General features: G+C 38.0%; 1 protein-coding gene across 3 annotated transcripts in view; it reads right to left on the bottom strand.

The window, feature by feature from the left end:
* Positions 1-15,189, bottom strand: part of LOC123566391 (uncharacterized) — a 45,200-nt gene that overhangs the window by 6,085 nt on the left and 23,926 nt on the right. Inside the window, exons 1-8 of one of the 3 annotated variants that reach the window (XM_053549927.1) lie at positions 14,344-15,073; positions 13,391-13,483; positions 10,449-10,519; positions 9,521-9,585; positions 8,785-8,899; positions 7,270-7,348; positions 6,260-6,408; positions 1,238-1,492 (exon numbers count right to left, since the gene is read on the bottom strand). In XM_053549927.1, the coding sequence (XP_053405902.1) occupies positions 1,238-1,492; positions 6,260-6,408; positions 7,270-7,348; positions 8,785-8,899; positions 9,521-9,585; positions 10,449-10,519; positions 13,391-13,483; positions 14,344-14,464 (948 nt within the window). In that variant the 5' untranslated portion in view covers positions 14,465-15,073. Of the gene's footprint in view, positions 1-1,237; positions 1,493-6,259; positions 6,409-7,269; positions 7,349-8,784; positions 8,900-9,520; positions 9,586-10,448; positions 10,520-13,390; positions 13,484-14,213; positions 14,299-14,343; positions 15,074-15,189 lie in introns of those variants that run through there. The other 2 variants (XM_053549929.1, XM_053549928.1) reach the window with 2 other exon arrangements.

The raw sequence follows: 15,189 nt of genomic DNA, 5'->3' as shown, positions 1-15,189 counted from the left end.
TGTTTCTTTAGAATTAAATACCGTTTCAGCAGTATTTCAGATATGTAACGACGGGCAGTTAACCTAACCAGTGTTCCTGGATTCTGTACCAGTATAAACCTGTTCCACCGAAGTACATACCTGCCAAATTCCCAACAAGAATGTGAGGTGGAGGAGAAATGATTTCAGACACAATGTCTTTAATCAAATTGCCAAGAAAACAAATGCCTGGCCCAAGAATCAAACTCACGACCCGCAATCCGTAGCTCTGCGCTCTCCCTATTCAGCTAAGCAGACTGGTTTTGTAGAACATAAGCTTTCAGAAACAGAAAAGACACTGCACATGACAATTTCTGCACTGGATGGAACTTGATAAACAGTTAAAAAGAATCCCATAGCCCTTGAAGTCATGATTTAAATGGATCAAAATTGTTTACAAACTCTACCAAGTGCATGCATAAAAGAAGAATTTTCTAGCTCAACAGACTTGTTGCCAAGGCAACCAAAATTGATGGATTACTGCAACAATCTAAAATGAATCTTCCATCAGTAGTATGTGTGGATAGTACTATCTAGCTAGAAGGTTACTGTTATTTGGCGAGGCTCTGTCTAGTTACTGCTAAATTGTTATCATGTCATAAACTGTTCAATAGTCACCTTAGACAGGGTTTCCAACACTGGTGAAAACAATGGAAACTCTTGTGTAGTATGCAAGAACAACAAATTTTCATTCCCTTCTACTAAAATCACTTCTATTGTTTCAGAGGTGTTGTTTATACAGTTTACAAGGACAAGATAACTGATGTAACTCACCCTTGTACTTTGCTAATAAGAGATTCCCACAAAAAGCTTCTGCACATTTAAGAAATGAATTAATTTCTTTCGTAGTTCATGCAAAATGAACAACAGAATAGGTTTTTATTTGCCGATTCTTTTCTCTTGTCCATTTCACATGAACTCTGAAAGAAATTAATTCATTTCTTATATTTACTTTATATTTCCATTTGTAAACAAGGTAATACTATAAACTGCGCACATTGCATTTAACATTAAAATCCTTCACGGTCATACAACTGTGACGTCATCTAAAGAACGTTTCCCTGACTATATGCAGACATAGTCAAAACAGTGGCCCTTTATCACTAAACAGTGGTGTCGTAATTTTGCACCATTCCTTTTGCTGCTCATATAAAATGAATGTCATAATTTTCAATGGAAAAGAACAGGGAAAATGTAAATATATCTATTTAATACTCACTGCTTTACTATAAACTACATCTTTTATTGTCTCATCAGCAATCCATTCTTCTAAAAGCTGATTGGCTAATTCAAATTTTTCATAAAGTCCTAGACCAATCAGCTGCAGTGACCTGGAGAAGGCACCATCCAATGTTGCTGTGTTTTTGCTAATATTGTACAAAGTCTTGCCAAGAAGGAACCTCTCATCCTTTATATCAAAATGATCATCGTAGTATGGATTCCGGATCACTTTTACTGCTATATACTCCACTTCCTAGGTACAAAAACAAATTGTGAATAAAAACAGAACAAGAGCTGTCACTAATGGTGACAAATGCCCCCGCAGCACCTTGACCTTTGACCTGGTGACCCCAAAGTCAGTAGGGGTGGTGTACTCAATAAGTACTATCAGCATGTGAAGTTTGAAGGTCCTGGGTGAAGTGGTTCGCATGTAAAGGGCCTTCATGCAAAAAGTTAACATTGACCCCTGTGACCTTGACCTTTGACCTGGTGACCCCAAAGTCAGTAGGAGTGGTGTACTCAAAAAGTACTATCAGCAAGTGAAGTTTGAAGGTCCTGGGTGCAGTGGTTCGCGAGTAAAGTGCCTTCATGCAAAAAGTTAACATTGGCCCCTGTAACCTTGACCTTTGACCTGGTGACCCCAAAGTCAGTAGGGGTGGTGTACTCAATAAGTACTATCAGCATGTGAAGTTTGAAGGACCTGGGTGCAGTGGTTCGCAAGTAAAAGGCCTTTATGCAAAAAGTTAATGTTGGCCCCTGTGACCTTGGCCTTTGACCTGGTGACCCCAAAGTCAGTAGGGGTGGTATACCCAGTAAGTACTATCAGCGTGTGAAGTTTGAAGGTCCTGGGTGCAGTGGTTCGCGAGTAAAGTGCCTTCATGCAAAAAGTTAACGTTGGCCCCTGTGACCTTGACCTTTGACCTGGTGACCCCAAAGTCAGTAGGGGTAGTGTACTCAATAAGTACTATCAGCATGTGAAGTTTGAAAGTCCTTGGTGCAGTGGTTCGCAAGTAAAAGGCCTTTATGCAAAAAGTTAACACTGGCAACTGTGACCTTGACCTTTGACCTGGTGACCCCAAAGTCAATAGGGGTGGTATACTCAATAAGTACTATCAGCATGTGAAGTTTGAAGGTCCTGGGCGCAGTGGTTCGCGAGTAACGTGCCTTCATGCAAAAAGTTGTGACGAACGAACGAACTAACGAACGAACGAACGGACGGACAGTTGAAAACTAATATGCCTCCATTCGGGGGCATAAAAAGCTCAATGCTAAACCTGGTTTCATACAGAACAACAAAGACAAATTAAAGCACTTCTTTACATTTTTAGGGACTACTTTTCTTGAAAACACGTCTTGAAATCTAAGTCTGAGCAAAATTCAAGCATTTTTTTTACTTTTCTTGAAAACACGCTTGAAGCGATCAACTAATTTTATAATCCGGAAGACAAATGTGAAGTCAAATCAATATCTGCATTAGTTTTGGGGATAGTAACTTGCATGCAAAACTTTAACCAGGATTTTCTAAATTCAAAAGGGGGCATAACTGCTCAAAATACATGTCAGAGTGATGGGACTTGATGCTAACTCCTAGTTTTATATCCCTGATGACACATATGAAGTTTCAATTCAATATCTGCATTAGTTTTGGAGATAGTAACTTGCATGCAAAACTTTAACAAGGATATTCTTAGTCCAAAAGGGGGCATAATTCGGCCAAAATACATGTCAGATATATGGGACTTGACCCAGTGAAGTAGGTAATTGACCTAGAAAAAGAAAAAATAAGTTTCGAAGCTATATGTCTTTAAATGATAGCTATATGCACTTGCATACAGAACTTTAACCAAGGTTTGACACCGACGCCAATGCTGGTGCAGGCGCCAGGGTGAGCAGACCAGCGTGGACTATTCTTCAAATAGTCAAGCTAAAAAGAGCTGTGTGTAAAACATGAAGGTCACCCATGATGACCTGTCCAACTTTTAGTCCCGAGATCACTATGACCTTCACCTCTGACCTGCTAACCCTCCAATATCTAATGACCACAGACAATTACCTTATGAAGTTTGTGGACTGTAGACCAAAGCAAGCTGCATAATAAACAGTAGTCATCAGGGCTTTGGAAATTTGCCGGTTTGTCGGTTTTGGACCCATTTTTGACTTTTCAGACCGATTCGTGAAGTGAAAAAACGAAAAAAATCTGTCCCATAAAAATGGAGAAAAGTACAAATTTCGGTCTGATATCTCAATACACGATCACCTGCCAAGTAGCAAATGCAGAAAATCGTCTTTGCAACCCGACTGTACAAAAAAGAAAACAAGAGCTGTCGGAGGACAGCAACGCTCGACTATTCAACAGCCTTGTCAATTGAATGAATACAAGTTGAAAAAGGGGCATAATTTTGTAAAATGCAAAGTAGAGGTATTGAACCTCTGTACTGCATGTCATATCATGACAGTGAACAAGTGTGTGAAGTTTCAATCCTTTCCAATTTGTGGATACTGAGATACCAGCTTACATACAAAAACTTAACAAAAAAGTGCTAAGTCAAAGGGGCATAATTTTGTAAAAATGCCAAGTAGAGTTATGGGACCTTCACAGTGCATGTTAGATCATGACAGTGAACAAGTGTGTGAAGTTTCAATCCATTCCAATTAGTGGATACTGAGATATCAGATTACATACAAAAATTTAACCAAAAACTGCTAAGTCGAAAAAGGGGCATAATTTTGAAAAAAAGAGAGTAGAGTTATGGGACTTGCTTAGTGCATGTCAAATCATGATAGTGAACAAGTATGTGAAGTTTCAATCCATTCCCATTAGTAACTACTGAGATACCAGCTTACATACAAAACCTTAACCAAAAATTTCTAAGTCGAAAAAGGGGCATAATTTTGTACAAAAGCAAAATAGAGTTATGGAACCTGTGCAATGTAGATCAGTTCATCACAGTGAATAAGTGTGTGAAGTTTCAATCCATTCCCACAAGTGGTTACTGAGTTACCAGCTTACATACAAAACCTTAACCAAAAATTTCTAAGTCGAAAAAGGGGCATAATTTTGTAAAAAAGCAAAATAGAGTTATGGAACCTGTGCAATGTAAGTCAGTTTGTCACAGTCAATAAGTGTGTGAAGTTTCAATCCATTCCCACAAGTGGTTACTGAGATACCAGCTTACATACAAAACCTTAACCAAAATCGGGACGCGGACGCGGACGCGGACGCCGACGCATGGGCGAGTGCAATAGCTCACTATTCTATGAATAGTCGAGCTAAAAATGGACGGGCAACCACGAATGATAAAGAAAACCGGAGTGGCACTGTTTATCAAATCGGTCTTTTAAAAAACGTTTCAAAATGAAATTTTGTTTACATCAGAAGAGAACATATAACTTTATAAAATGTAGTTGCTTATTGAAGTACAACGTAAGTGAAATGAAATATCAGTGGCCAACCCACGTGACGTTTTGGTACTTAAATGCGGGAAATTCGATCTCAGCGTTCAAATAACGTACATATTCGGTCCGCGGCAGAGTATTCTTTAAATACTGAGGCTGTTTAGCAGACACATTGTATTTTATAGAATTCCTTCAAAGAATGAAAAAACATCACAAAGTATCTGCCGTGTATACGGTATCGAAGTCACGTGCGTTGGCTTTTAGACCAGTTACGCACACGGTGTCAATGCCTCGTATCATCTCGGAAAAACATCGAAATTTAAACAAAGTAACGATCACACATAACACTGAATAACTGTCTTCATTGTATGGTAACGCGCGGTGACTGGTAACTCAGTTTTAATGCATGACATGCTTATTTCTTTACCCTATCACGTTTTACAAAATATGTAATATTGGGAATGCGGTGGGTGGGGTAGCGCAGATGTAAGGATTTTCGTTTCGGACCGATTGAGTTATCAAAATATCCGAAGCCCTGGTAGTCATCTACTGACCAAAAAGCAACCATCCTAGAATGTTGAAAGCAGAAGGCAACAGGGTTCTTAAGTTACTGAGCAGAAATCATTTTCAGTCTCGAGGTAATTGCGACCTTGATCTTTGACCTACTGATCCCTAAATTGATAGAGGTCATCTACTGACCACTGGCAATTTCCCTATGAAGTTTGACAACCTGGCCAAAGAAATCTTTACTGGCTGAGCAGAAACCATTTTACATCTTGAGGTCACTGTGACCTTAGCCTTAAATAAACTGATCCCCAAAACAGCAGGGATCATCTTATGACCACAGGCAATCATACTATGTATGTTAAAAACTGTATGTCAAAGTGGAAACCAATTTTCAGTTTCCATGTCTTTCTGACCATGACTTATGACAAAAAAGAAGAAAATTGGAGTCACTAATGATCACAAGCAATCATATAAACAACAGTGTCTGCTTGTAGCAACTGTATAGTGCTGCCTCACTGGAATATTGTCATAGACATGTGATACTGTGAAATCATTAATATTCGTTTGGGACTAATTTTTCGTGGTTGAGTAAATCCACGAAATTTAATCCCAACGAACAAGTAAAATTCCCATTAATTCTATGTTCAAAAGTTGAAATCCACAAATTCATATCCCCAAGAAATTGCTGTTTTGACCAAAACCACGAAATTTCATGCCCACGTAATTAAATGAATTTACAGTATGATATCCCACCCAGTCATCCTATACTGACAGGCTGTCCAGTCTTAGCACTATCCTCATAATGCTAAGTGCTAAGGGAGGAAGCTACTACTACCATTTTACGTCTTTGGTAAGACGCTCCCTTGTGCACAAACCTGTGACCTCTTGCACTCAAGGCAGACGCTCTGCCACGAAGCTATCAAGTCAGTGAGGTGAATAATTGATGCTATATTTATAAAAGTTTACCAAGTGGTTTAGAACATAATGGAGTGGACACAAACTTAATCTACTTGACCACTGACCTCCAAGTGTGACTTGATTATGGACTTTGTGACCGGTTGTGCGCTCTGAAAATCATCTTGATGCGTTATGCTTTAAGCTAAGTTTTGAAACAAACCTCATCTTCATTTGCTGGTTCAGGTTCGGGTCTCTCTAGGTCCATTGTACCAGAGAAATGTTTGACGGCTGCATAGAGCGCGAGGAGATTTTTCATCTGGTTCTCATACTCCTCCTGTAACATGACATCATACGCCAACTGTGCTGCAGCTGTAGTAACCATAGAAAGCAGCTGTTATTTATCATCTAACTTCAATAAAACAATGATTGTTCAAGGTTGCATGGGATGGGCAAAGCACTCATGTCATTAACCCTTACCCAGCTAAATTTCTATAATAAACTTGTCCATCTTTCGATTTGGACAGTACTATTAACTGTTAAAAGGGGTGCTTACCAAAAAGATACAGACTGAATGTGAATGGCAAACAGTGCAGTTCTTGATCAGACTGCATGGATGTACACGCTCATCATGATCTACACTGTTTGCATAGGCATAATCAGTCAAGTGACCCAAACACAGTACTTATATGGAAAATGACAGGGAACCATATAAATTACTCACACTAGTTCAAGTACTTGAGAAAGTTAGATATGATTCACTGTAGATACTTAACACTATATAAATAAACTTTACTATGTTGAGAAACATGTTATGCATAAGAAATGAATGGATAAGAAAAATTATAAGTCAGCTAACTGAAGGTGTTTTATAAAACTAAAAGTTTCTGTGTAAATTATATTTAACTGGCAGTATCATTTAGTTAAGTTCATACTCTAAAGAACATAGGCAAATCTGACAAATAAAAACTTCTTTAAAAAAGGTTATATGATATTTTTGTTCACATAAATTGCTGTTAACAATAACATAACAAATTATCTACATAATGAGACAGCAGGGAGAAGAGTGTAACATAAAAGTTCTATTTCTTGCTATAATGAACCAGTCTTCAGCATACTGAACACTGTTAAATGTCAAATGAAATAAATCCAAAAGTAAACATCAAATTATGTCTCATCAATCGTCTGTTTATAACCTAGATGTTTTTATATTTGTAGTGTATTTAAACATACCTTTGTAATCTTCATTTTTAATGTAATGGTCCAGAAGCATACACATTGAATGATCATCTGGGAAAACTCCATACTTGGACTGCAAATATTTACAAACAAATTATTATTTTTTTTTACTATTTTTTTTTACTATCTGATCTGGTTCAAAACAAATTACTGGTTAAAATTTTTAATCACTTTAATGTAACATTTAAACAAGAGCTGTCTCCATAGAATGACACATGCCCCCGATGGCACTTTAAATGAATAGTTATGGCCGATGTTCGAGTTTAGGACCTTTGACCTACGGAGCTTGGTCTTGCGCGCGACACGGCGTCTTACTGTGTCACACATTTATGCGTAGTTATTTTAAAATCCATGCATGAATGACAAAGATATGGACCGGACACGCCCATCAATGCACTATCATGAAAAAAGACCTTTAACATCTAAGTGTGACCTTGACCTTTGAGCGACGGACCTGGGTCTTGCGCATGACACATTGTCTTACTGTGCTACACATTCATGCCAAGTTATTTGAAAATCCATCCATCGATGACAAAGATATGGACCGGACACGCCCATCAATGCACTATCCCTTAATGTCTAAGTGTGACCTTGACCTTTGAGATACGGACCTGGGTCTTGCACGCAACACGTCGTCTTACTGTGGTACACATTCATGCCAAGTTATTTGAAAATCCATCCATCGATGACAAAGATATGGACCGGACACGCCCATCAATGCACTATCCCTTAATATCTAAGTGTGACCTTGACCTTTGAGCTACGGACCTGGGTCTTGCGCGCGACATGTCGTCTTACTGTGGTACACATTCATGCCAAGTTATTTGAAAATCCATCAATCGATGACAAAGATATGGAACGGACACGCCCATCAATGCAATAACCTTTAATGTCTAAGTGTGACCTTGACCTTTGAGCTACGGACCTGGGTCTTGTGCGCGACACGTCGTCTTACTGTGGTACACATTCATGCCAAGTTATTTGAAAATCCATCCATCGATGACAAAGATATGGACCGGACACGAAAAATGCGGACAGACCAACAGACTGACAGACCGACAGACAGACGGTTCAAAAACTATATGCCTCCCTTCGGGGGCATAAAAATGATTTTAAAGAACCAAAACAACTGCAACAGCAAAACTTGTTGCAGACGTTAGTACAGAAGTAAAATCTGCAAAAGTCCGACCTTGCAAAATAAAGCTGCAAAATACTAAAAACCTTGTTATGGATTATGTTGATTTAATGGTAGATTTTGTACATGTACCGATTCCATCCCCTTGTGACTTCTTCTCTTCCTCCATATGTACCCGGGGACAAGAACAATCAACTTCAGCTGTATTGTCTCTTGTCAAATTATGAAAGAGAATGTTCAGATCATTAGAAACTCACATTAACTTAAAGGTTACAGCTTGAGCTGTCCCTTATGAACTTGGCAGGCTTAGCTTGATTGTGGATAAAGGTTCCTGATCAAATGCAGACAGTCTAGATTACTGAGCAGAGGTATACCTTGTCTTTAATCAGTTCTAGTAGATTATCCAGCTGACCGTTCATAAGGTGTCCTCGTACAATGGCATGCATAATGCTATCCTGTATCGGGACACTTGTACTACAGTGGCGGAATCTGCAAAGAATTTATAACATTGGCATTACCATAAATGAATCTGAAAATTTGAAAAACATCAACAACTTTTGCACTAGGATGACAGAATATGAAAATCTTTTAAAAGAGATAAAACTAAAAATAATGATACATCACACAGAAACCAGAAAGTTGAAATCCTACTTTCAGCTTTGCATTTCATCAAAGCATATATAATTTACAAGATAACTGACAGTGACTCATAAGGTTTCTTCAGAAACAAATATCAGCACCAGTATACAATATATGACAGCTGTGAAAATCACTACATGGACTACAGTATAATTATGTCCATGTGGACTACAGCATATATATCCATGTGGACTACAGCATATGTCCATGTGGACTACAGTATAATTATATCCATGTGGACTACATCATATGTCCATGTGGACTACGGCATATATATATCCATGTGGACTACAGCATATGTCCATGTGGACTACAGCATATGTCCATGTGGACTACAGCATATGTCCATGTGGCCGGAACATTGCAATACATTAAGTATAAATTACTATAAATTCATCAATATTCAAATTTTATTTACACAAAGAAAATCTAACAACATAAACAAGAAAGTGTAGAGATATATTATTATACCTGTGAAGGACATCATTAACCAGGTAAGTAAATGAAGATGGCAGGTCTTGAATCTTGTTCACAAACTGAAAACAAAATAAATGCCCAAAATTATTTCTGAAAAAAAAAAACAACAGCAAACCAGGTATGTCTACAAACAAGAGCTGTCTGTAAGACAGCCAATGCTCGAATTGTTGACCCAAAAGCCAGAATGTTACCCTAAATGTTTAAATATCAATCCAGTATCTGCATTAGCTTTTTGACCTAGAAAAAGAAAAAAAATAAGATTCAAAGCTATATGTATTTGCATGCAAAACTTTATCCAAGGTGTGATGTCGACGCCAGGGTGAGTAGAGTAGCTCTACTATTTTTCGAATAGTCGAGCTCAAAATGATCTTCAGAGAAGCTTAGGATATAAAATAAGAAGCTGTTTTTGTTCTTTCTTCTTCATGCATACATACCTATGAATCAAATAAAGGAATCAAGGCTTTATTTACGATTTTAACACCTTGCATATTTTAAATTGTAAGACAAGAGCTTTCACTATTAGTGACAAATGCCCCTGAGCATTTATGCCAAGTAATTTTAAAATCCCTTCATCAATGGCAGAGTTATGGACCGGACACAAAACAGATCCTGTTTTAAACTTTGACCTCTAAGTGTGACCTTGACATTGGAGCCTGCACATAACATGTTGTCTCATGGTGAACATTTATGCCAAGTTATTTCAAAAATCCCTTTATGGATTGCAGAGTTACAGCCTGGACAAGAATTTACAAGGATGCACCGACGGACGGACACAGTGCGATTTTAATGTGCCTAACTTCAGGGGGCATAAAAAGTGTTTTACATTTTGTCCAAGATCACCTTAATATTGTAAGAATATAAAAGTACATTGGTGGAATTGGGTGGGGAGAAAAAACAAATATAATCAATGGAAAATATTTACCAGGTCGATGTCAACAGCATGCAGTGTCTTTGTTTCTTCAAAACTATCCAACAGCTGTATACCAAATGTTTCTGAAAATACAGTTGCAGCTAATTTACATAGCGCTACTAAAAAGTTTGCTATGTAATAAGAAAACACACATGTAACTTCAAGCGAGGACTAAATAGACTTTCTGCAACTTTTACATGCCTGTGTTGTAATACAACTTGTATGTAGAATTTTATGGGACAATATTTTAACATAATTATACATTCAGGTAATTTTTTTTAATCAGAAATAGCAGTTAAAGTCTTAAGTACTGAGTACTGTGAAATCATTAATATTCGTGGGGGACTAATTTTCGGGATTTCGTGGTTGAGTCAATTCATAAAATTTAATCCCAACGATGAAGTAAAATTCCCATTTATTTTATGTTCAAAAGTTAAAATCCACAAATTCATATTCCCACGAAATTGCCGTTTTGAACAAAACCACAAAATTTCATGCCCACAAAATTAAAAGATTTTACAGTATATTGTTACAGTCAAAACAGGAAAGATTGCTGAATATTGCAGCTTAAATACTTTCCCAAGCTAATTTTTTCAAACTTTGTATTCTGTTAATTATATATTATGAAATTCAAGGAAATTTCGAGCTGTAAGTACCTAATCTCTAGGCTGTGGCGATTTTAAGGAATAAGTGTGGTACAAAAAGACAAAATGCATGCTGCATGTAAAAAATTGTTACTGCTTGTAATAACTGTTGTAAGTTAATGTTAGTGTATCTTTTATATGGCACAGCATGGCTTCCTATGTTCTGTTATGTTTTTATGTTACACTGACATAATTTATGTCACATGGCATTAATCCTTATCAAGCTGAGCACGACTGATTATCCCTTTGCGACCAGTCCAGATCATGATCAGCCTGCACAATGACATCCGTTCAGTCTGATCATGATCTGCATTGTTTGCCCTTCAGTCAGTAACTTATGCATCCCTTTAAACAGTTAATGGTATTGTCCAAACTGACAGATGGACATGTCTGTTACAGAAATTCAGCAGGGTAAGGGTTAAATGTTGGAAGAAGTTCCCAAGTGCCCATCCAAGCATTATTTCAGATTCAGATGTTTACTCATTATAATGGACCATAACTTATTAAACAAGAGGACCATGATGGTCCTGAATCGCTCACCTCTTCCCACATGACCCAGTTTTGAGTATGACGTCCTTTTTTCTATTATTTGACATAGTGACCTAGTTTTTGAGCTCATGTGACCCAGTTTTGAACTTGACCTAGATATTATCAAGATAAAAATTCTGACCAATTTTCATGAAGATCCATTGAAAAATATGGTCTCTAGAGAGGTCACAAGGTTTTACTATTATTTGACCTATTGACCTAGTTTTCGAAGGTACGTGACCCTGTTTTGAACTTTATATAGATATCATCAAGGTGAACATTCTCACTAATTTTCATGAAGATCTCATGAAAAATATGGCCTCTAGAGAGGTCACAAGGTTTTTCTATTTTTATACCTACTGGCCTAGTTTTTGACCGCACGTGACCCAGTTTTGAAACTGACCTAGATATCATCAAGGTGAATATTCAGATCAATTTTCATGAAGATCCATTGAAAAATATGGCCTCTAGAGAGGTCAAAAGATTTTAATAATTTTAGACCTACTGACCTAGTTTTTGATAGCAGTTGACCCAGTTTCAAATTTGACCTACATATCATAAAGATGAACATTCAGACCAACTTTCATACAGATCCCATGAAAAGTATGGCCTCTAGAGAGGTCACAAGGTTTTTCTATTATTTGACCTACTGACCTAGTTTTTTACGGCACATGACCCAGTTTCAAACTTGACCTAGATATCATCAAGATGAACACTCTGACCAATTTTTAGGGAGATCCATTCACAAGTATGGCCTCTAGAGAGGTCACAAGGTTTTTCTATTTTTAGACCTACTGACCTAGTTTTTGACCGCACATGACCCTGTTTCGAACTTGACCTAGATATCATCAAGATGAACATTCAGACCAATTTTCATATAGATCCCATGAAAAATATGGCCTTTAGAGAGGTCATAAGGTCTTTCTATTATTTGACCTACTGACCTAGTTTTTGACGGCACGTGACCCACTTTCGAACTTGACCTAGATATCATCAAGGTGAACATTCTGACCAACTTTCATACAGATCCCATGAAAAATATGGCCTCTAGAGACGTCACAAGGTTTTTCTATTATTTGACCTACTGACCTAGTTTTTGACGGCACGTGACCCAGTTTCGAACTTGACCTAGATATCATCAAGATGAACATTCTGACCAATTTTCATGAAGATCTCATGAAATATATGGCCTCTAGAGTGGTCACTAGGTTTTTCTATTTTTAGACCTACTGACCTAGTTTTTGATGGAACGTGACCCAGTTTAGAACTTGACCTAGATATCATCAAGGTGAACATTCTGACCAATTTTCATGAAGATCTTGTGAAATATATGGCCTCTAGAGAGGTCACAAGGATTTTCTATTTTTAGACCTACTGACCTAGTTTTTGATGGCACGTGACCCAGTTTCGAACTTGACCTAGATATCATCAAGATGAACATTCTGACCAACTTTCATGAAGATCTTGTGAAATATATGGCCTCTAGAGAGGTCACAAGGATTTTCTATTTTTAGACCTACTGACCTAGTTTTTGATGGCACGTGACCCAGTTTCGAACTTGACCTAGATATCATCAAGATGAACATTCTGACCAACTTTCATAAAGATCCCATGAAAAATGTGACCTCTAGAGTGGTCACAAGCAAAAGTTTACGGACGGACGCACGGACGGACGCACGGACGACGGACACCGCACGATCACAAAAGCTCACCTTGTCACTTTGTGACAGGTGAGCTAAAAACATGCAAATTAACTTGCTACATATAATACAATGTACATACTAGGATCTATTTTCTGCAAGTACTGTGATTTCAATCTTTCTTTCCAAAGTTGGTCACATTTATATGAATCTGACAAGAAAGTTCTGTAGAAATCTGAAAAAATAACGGTAAAATAAAATTCATCTACACAGAAAATAAAGCAAGCTGTACCATTTACAGTAGAGATGTGCTGGTAAATCATAATGTCAACAGAACATGGTTGTTGTTTTTTCTATTTCAATTTAAATGAACATAAATGTTATTTAAAACATTTTCTATTTTAAGTTGTGCAGGCCTCTGAAGGCAGTCAAGCTGACCTACTTGAACAAAACACAGAAATGTCCATTTAGGATGCTGCAGACAAGGTTTGGTGAACATTCATCAATCAGAGTATGCTGCAGACAAGGTTTGGTGAACATTCAGCAATCAGAGGATGCTGCAGACAAAGTTTGGTGAACATTCATCAATCAGATTCAGAGGATGCTGAAGACAAAGTTTGGTGAACATTCATCAATCAGAGGATGCTGCAGACAAAGTTTGGAAGACCTCAGGTGCCCCTCTGTGCATTATTTCACCACGAGCAGGTACCTGGGTAAAACCACCAACTTTCTGCAAGACAGCTGGATGGCTTCCTCACATGAAGAATTCAACGCCCCGAGTGAAGCTCGAATCCACATGGATGAGGGCCTCGGGCAAGTGATTTGAAGTCAGCAACCTCAACCACTCAGCCACGGAGAACTCTTGTACGATTAGCATATGCATCAGGACATACACTGATGATGAAAAAAGTTATACAAGTGCGTAGTAGTTGGGGCTGGTGTGAGGGAGGACAAGTGTTCCACACCCTGTGGAAATTTAGAGACATCCGCAGATGTGTTCAGCCTTGGAAAAGCAAATCGAGTCGAATTCAACATTGCAGATCCAGGTACTATAATAATAACACAACTTTATCTTAAAGAAAAGTTCAAACATACCTGAAATACGACATAAACGTAAGATTTTATTTGACCCCAAACTTTTCAGCATGGAGGCTGCCATGTTGGTTGTTGTTGTAGGCGGTGACGGAACAAGTTTCTTCCCTTTCAATTGATCCATTTAGCAGTCGACGGAAAATTAACTTTAAATGTTATTCATTGATTTGTCAGGAAAAGCTTTAAGTGTTTAAATTAACTTGATGTGGTGAAACGTCTGACACCCATTTTAATGAACAGATATTCGTCTAGTCGAAGTTCGGACGTTACATTTACACAGATGGCTTTTGATCAAAGAACTCACATTAATGATGTACATATAGGCCTACAATCTATCTTCCAATAATGTCAAACCCCTCACGGGGACGTAGACATTTTAGCGGTATACTCCAAATACGAAGAAACAATTGCATTTGCGATATGACATAAACATAAACATCACTTATCAATACAACTAAAGTCATTCCAGGAATTTCGGACCATGAGGCAGTCTACGTGGAAGCTAGTCTACGACCCCACAAGACACCTCCACTCAAGAGAAAAGTCTTCACATACAACAAGGCTAATTACAAGGGTCTCAGAGAGGAGCTATGCGAGCTACATGAAGACTTGTCCAATATTCCTAATGCTTCAGTTGATGTGCTTTGGACAAAATTCAAGAAGAAATTAACATCCTTGATGAACAAAGATCCTCAAGGAGGGGTTCAAGCGAAAGCCATGGATCGACCGTAAGGTGAGGGCTTCCATGAGGAGAAAGGCAAAGCTGTACACCAGAATGAAGAAAACTGGTCAGGACAAAGATATCAACAGATACAGAAAATGTAAGAGTACCACTCAGAAACTTGAACG

Source organism: Mercenaria mercenaria, chromosome 8 (assembly GCF_021730395.1).
Source record: "Mercenaria mercenaria strain notata chromosome 8, MADL_Memer_1, whole genome shotgun sequence".
NCBI classification, from domain to species: domain Eukaryota; kingdom Metazoa; phylum Mollusca; class Bivalvia; order Venerida; family Veneridae; genus Mercenaria; species Mercenaria mercenaria.
The sequence above is the reverse complement of the archived record's forward strand: the minus strand, read 5'-3'. Positions and strand labels throughout refer to the sequence as shown.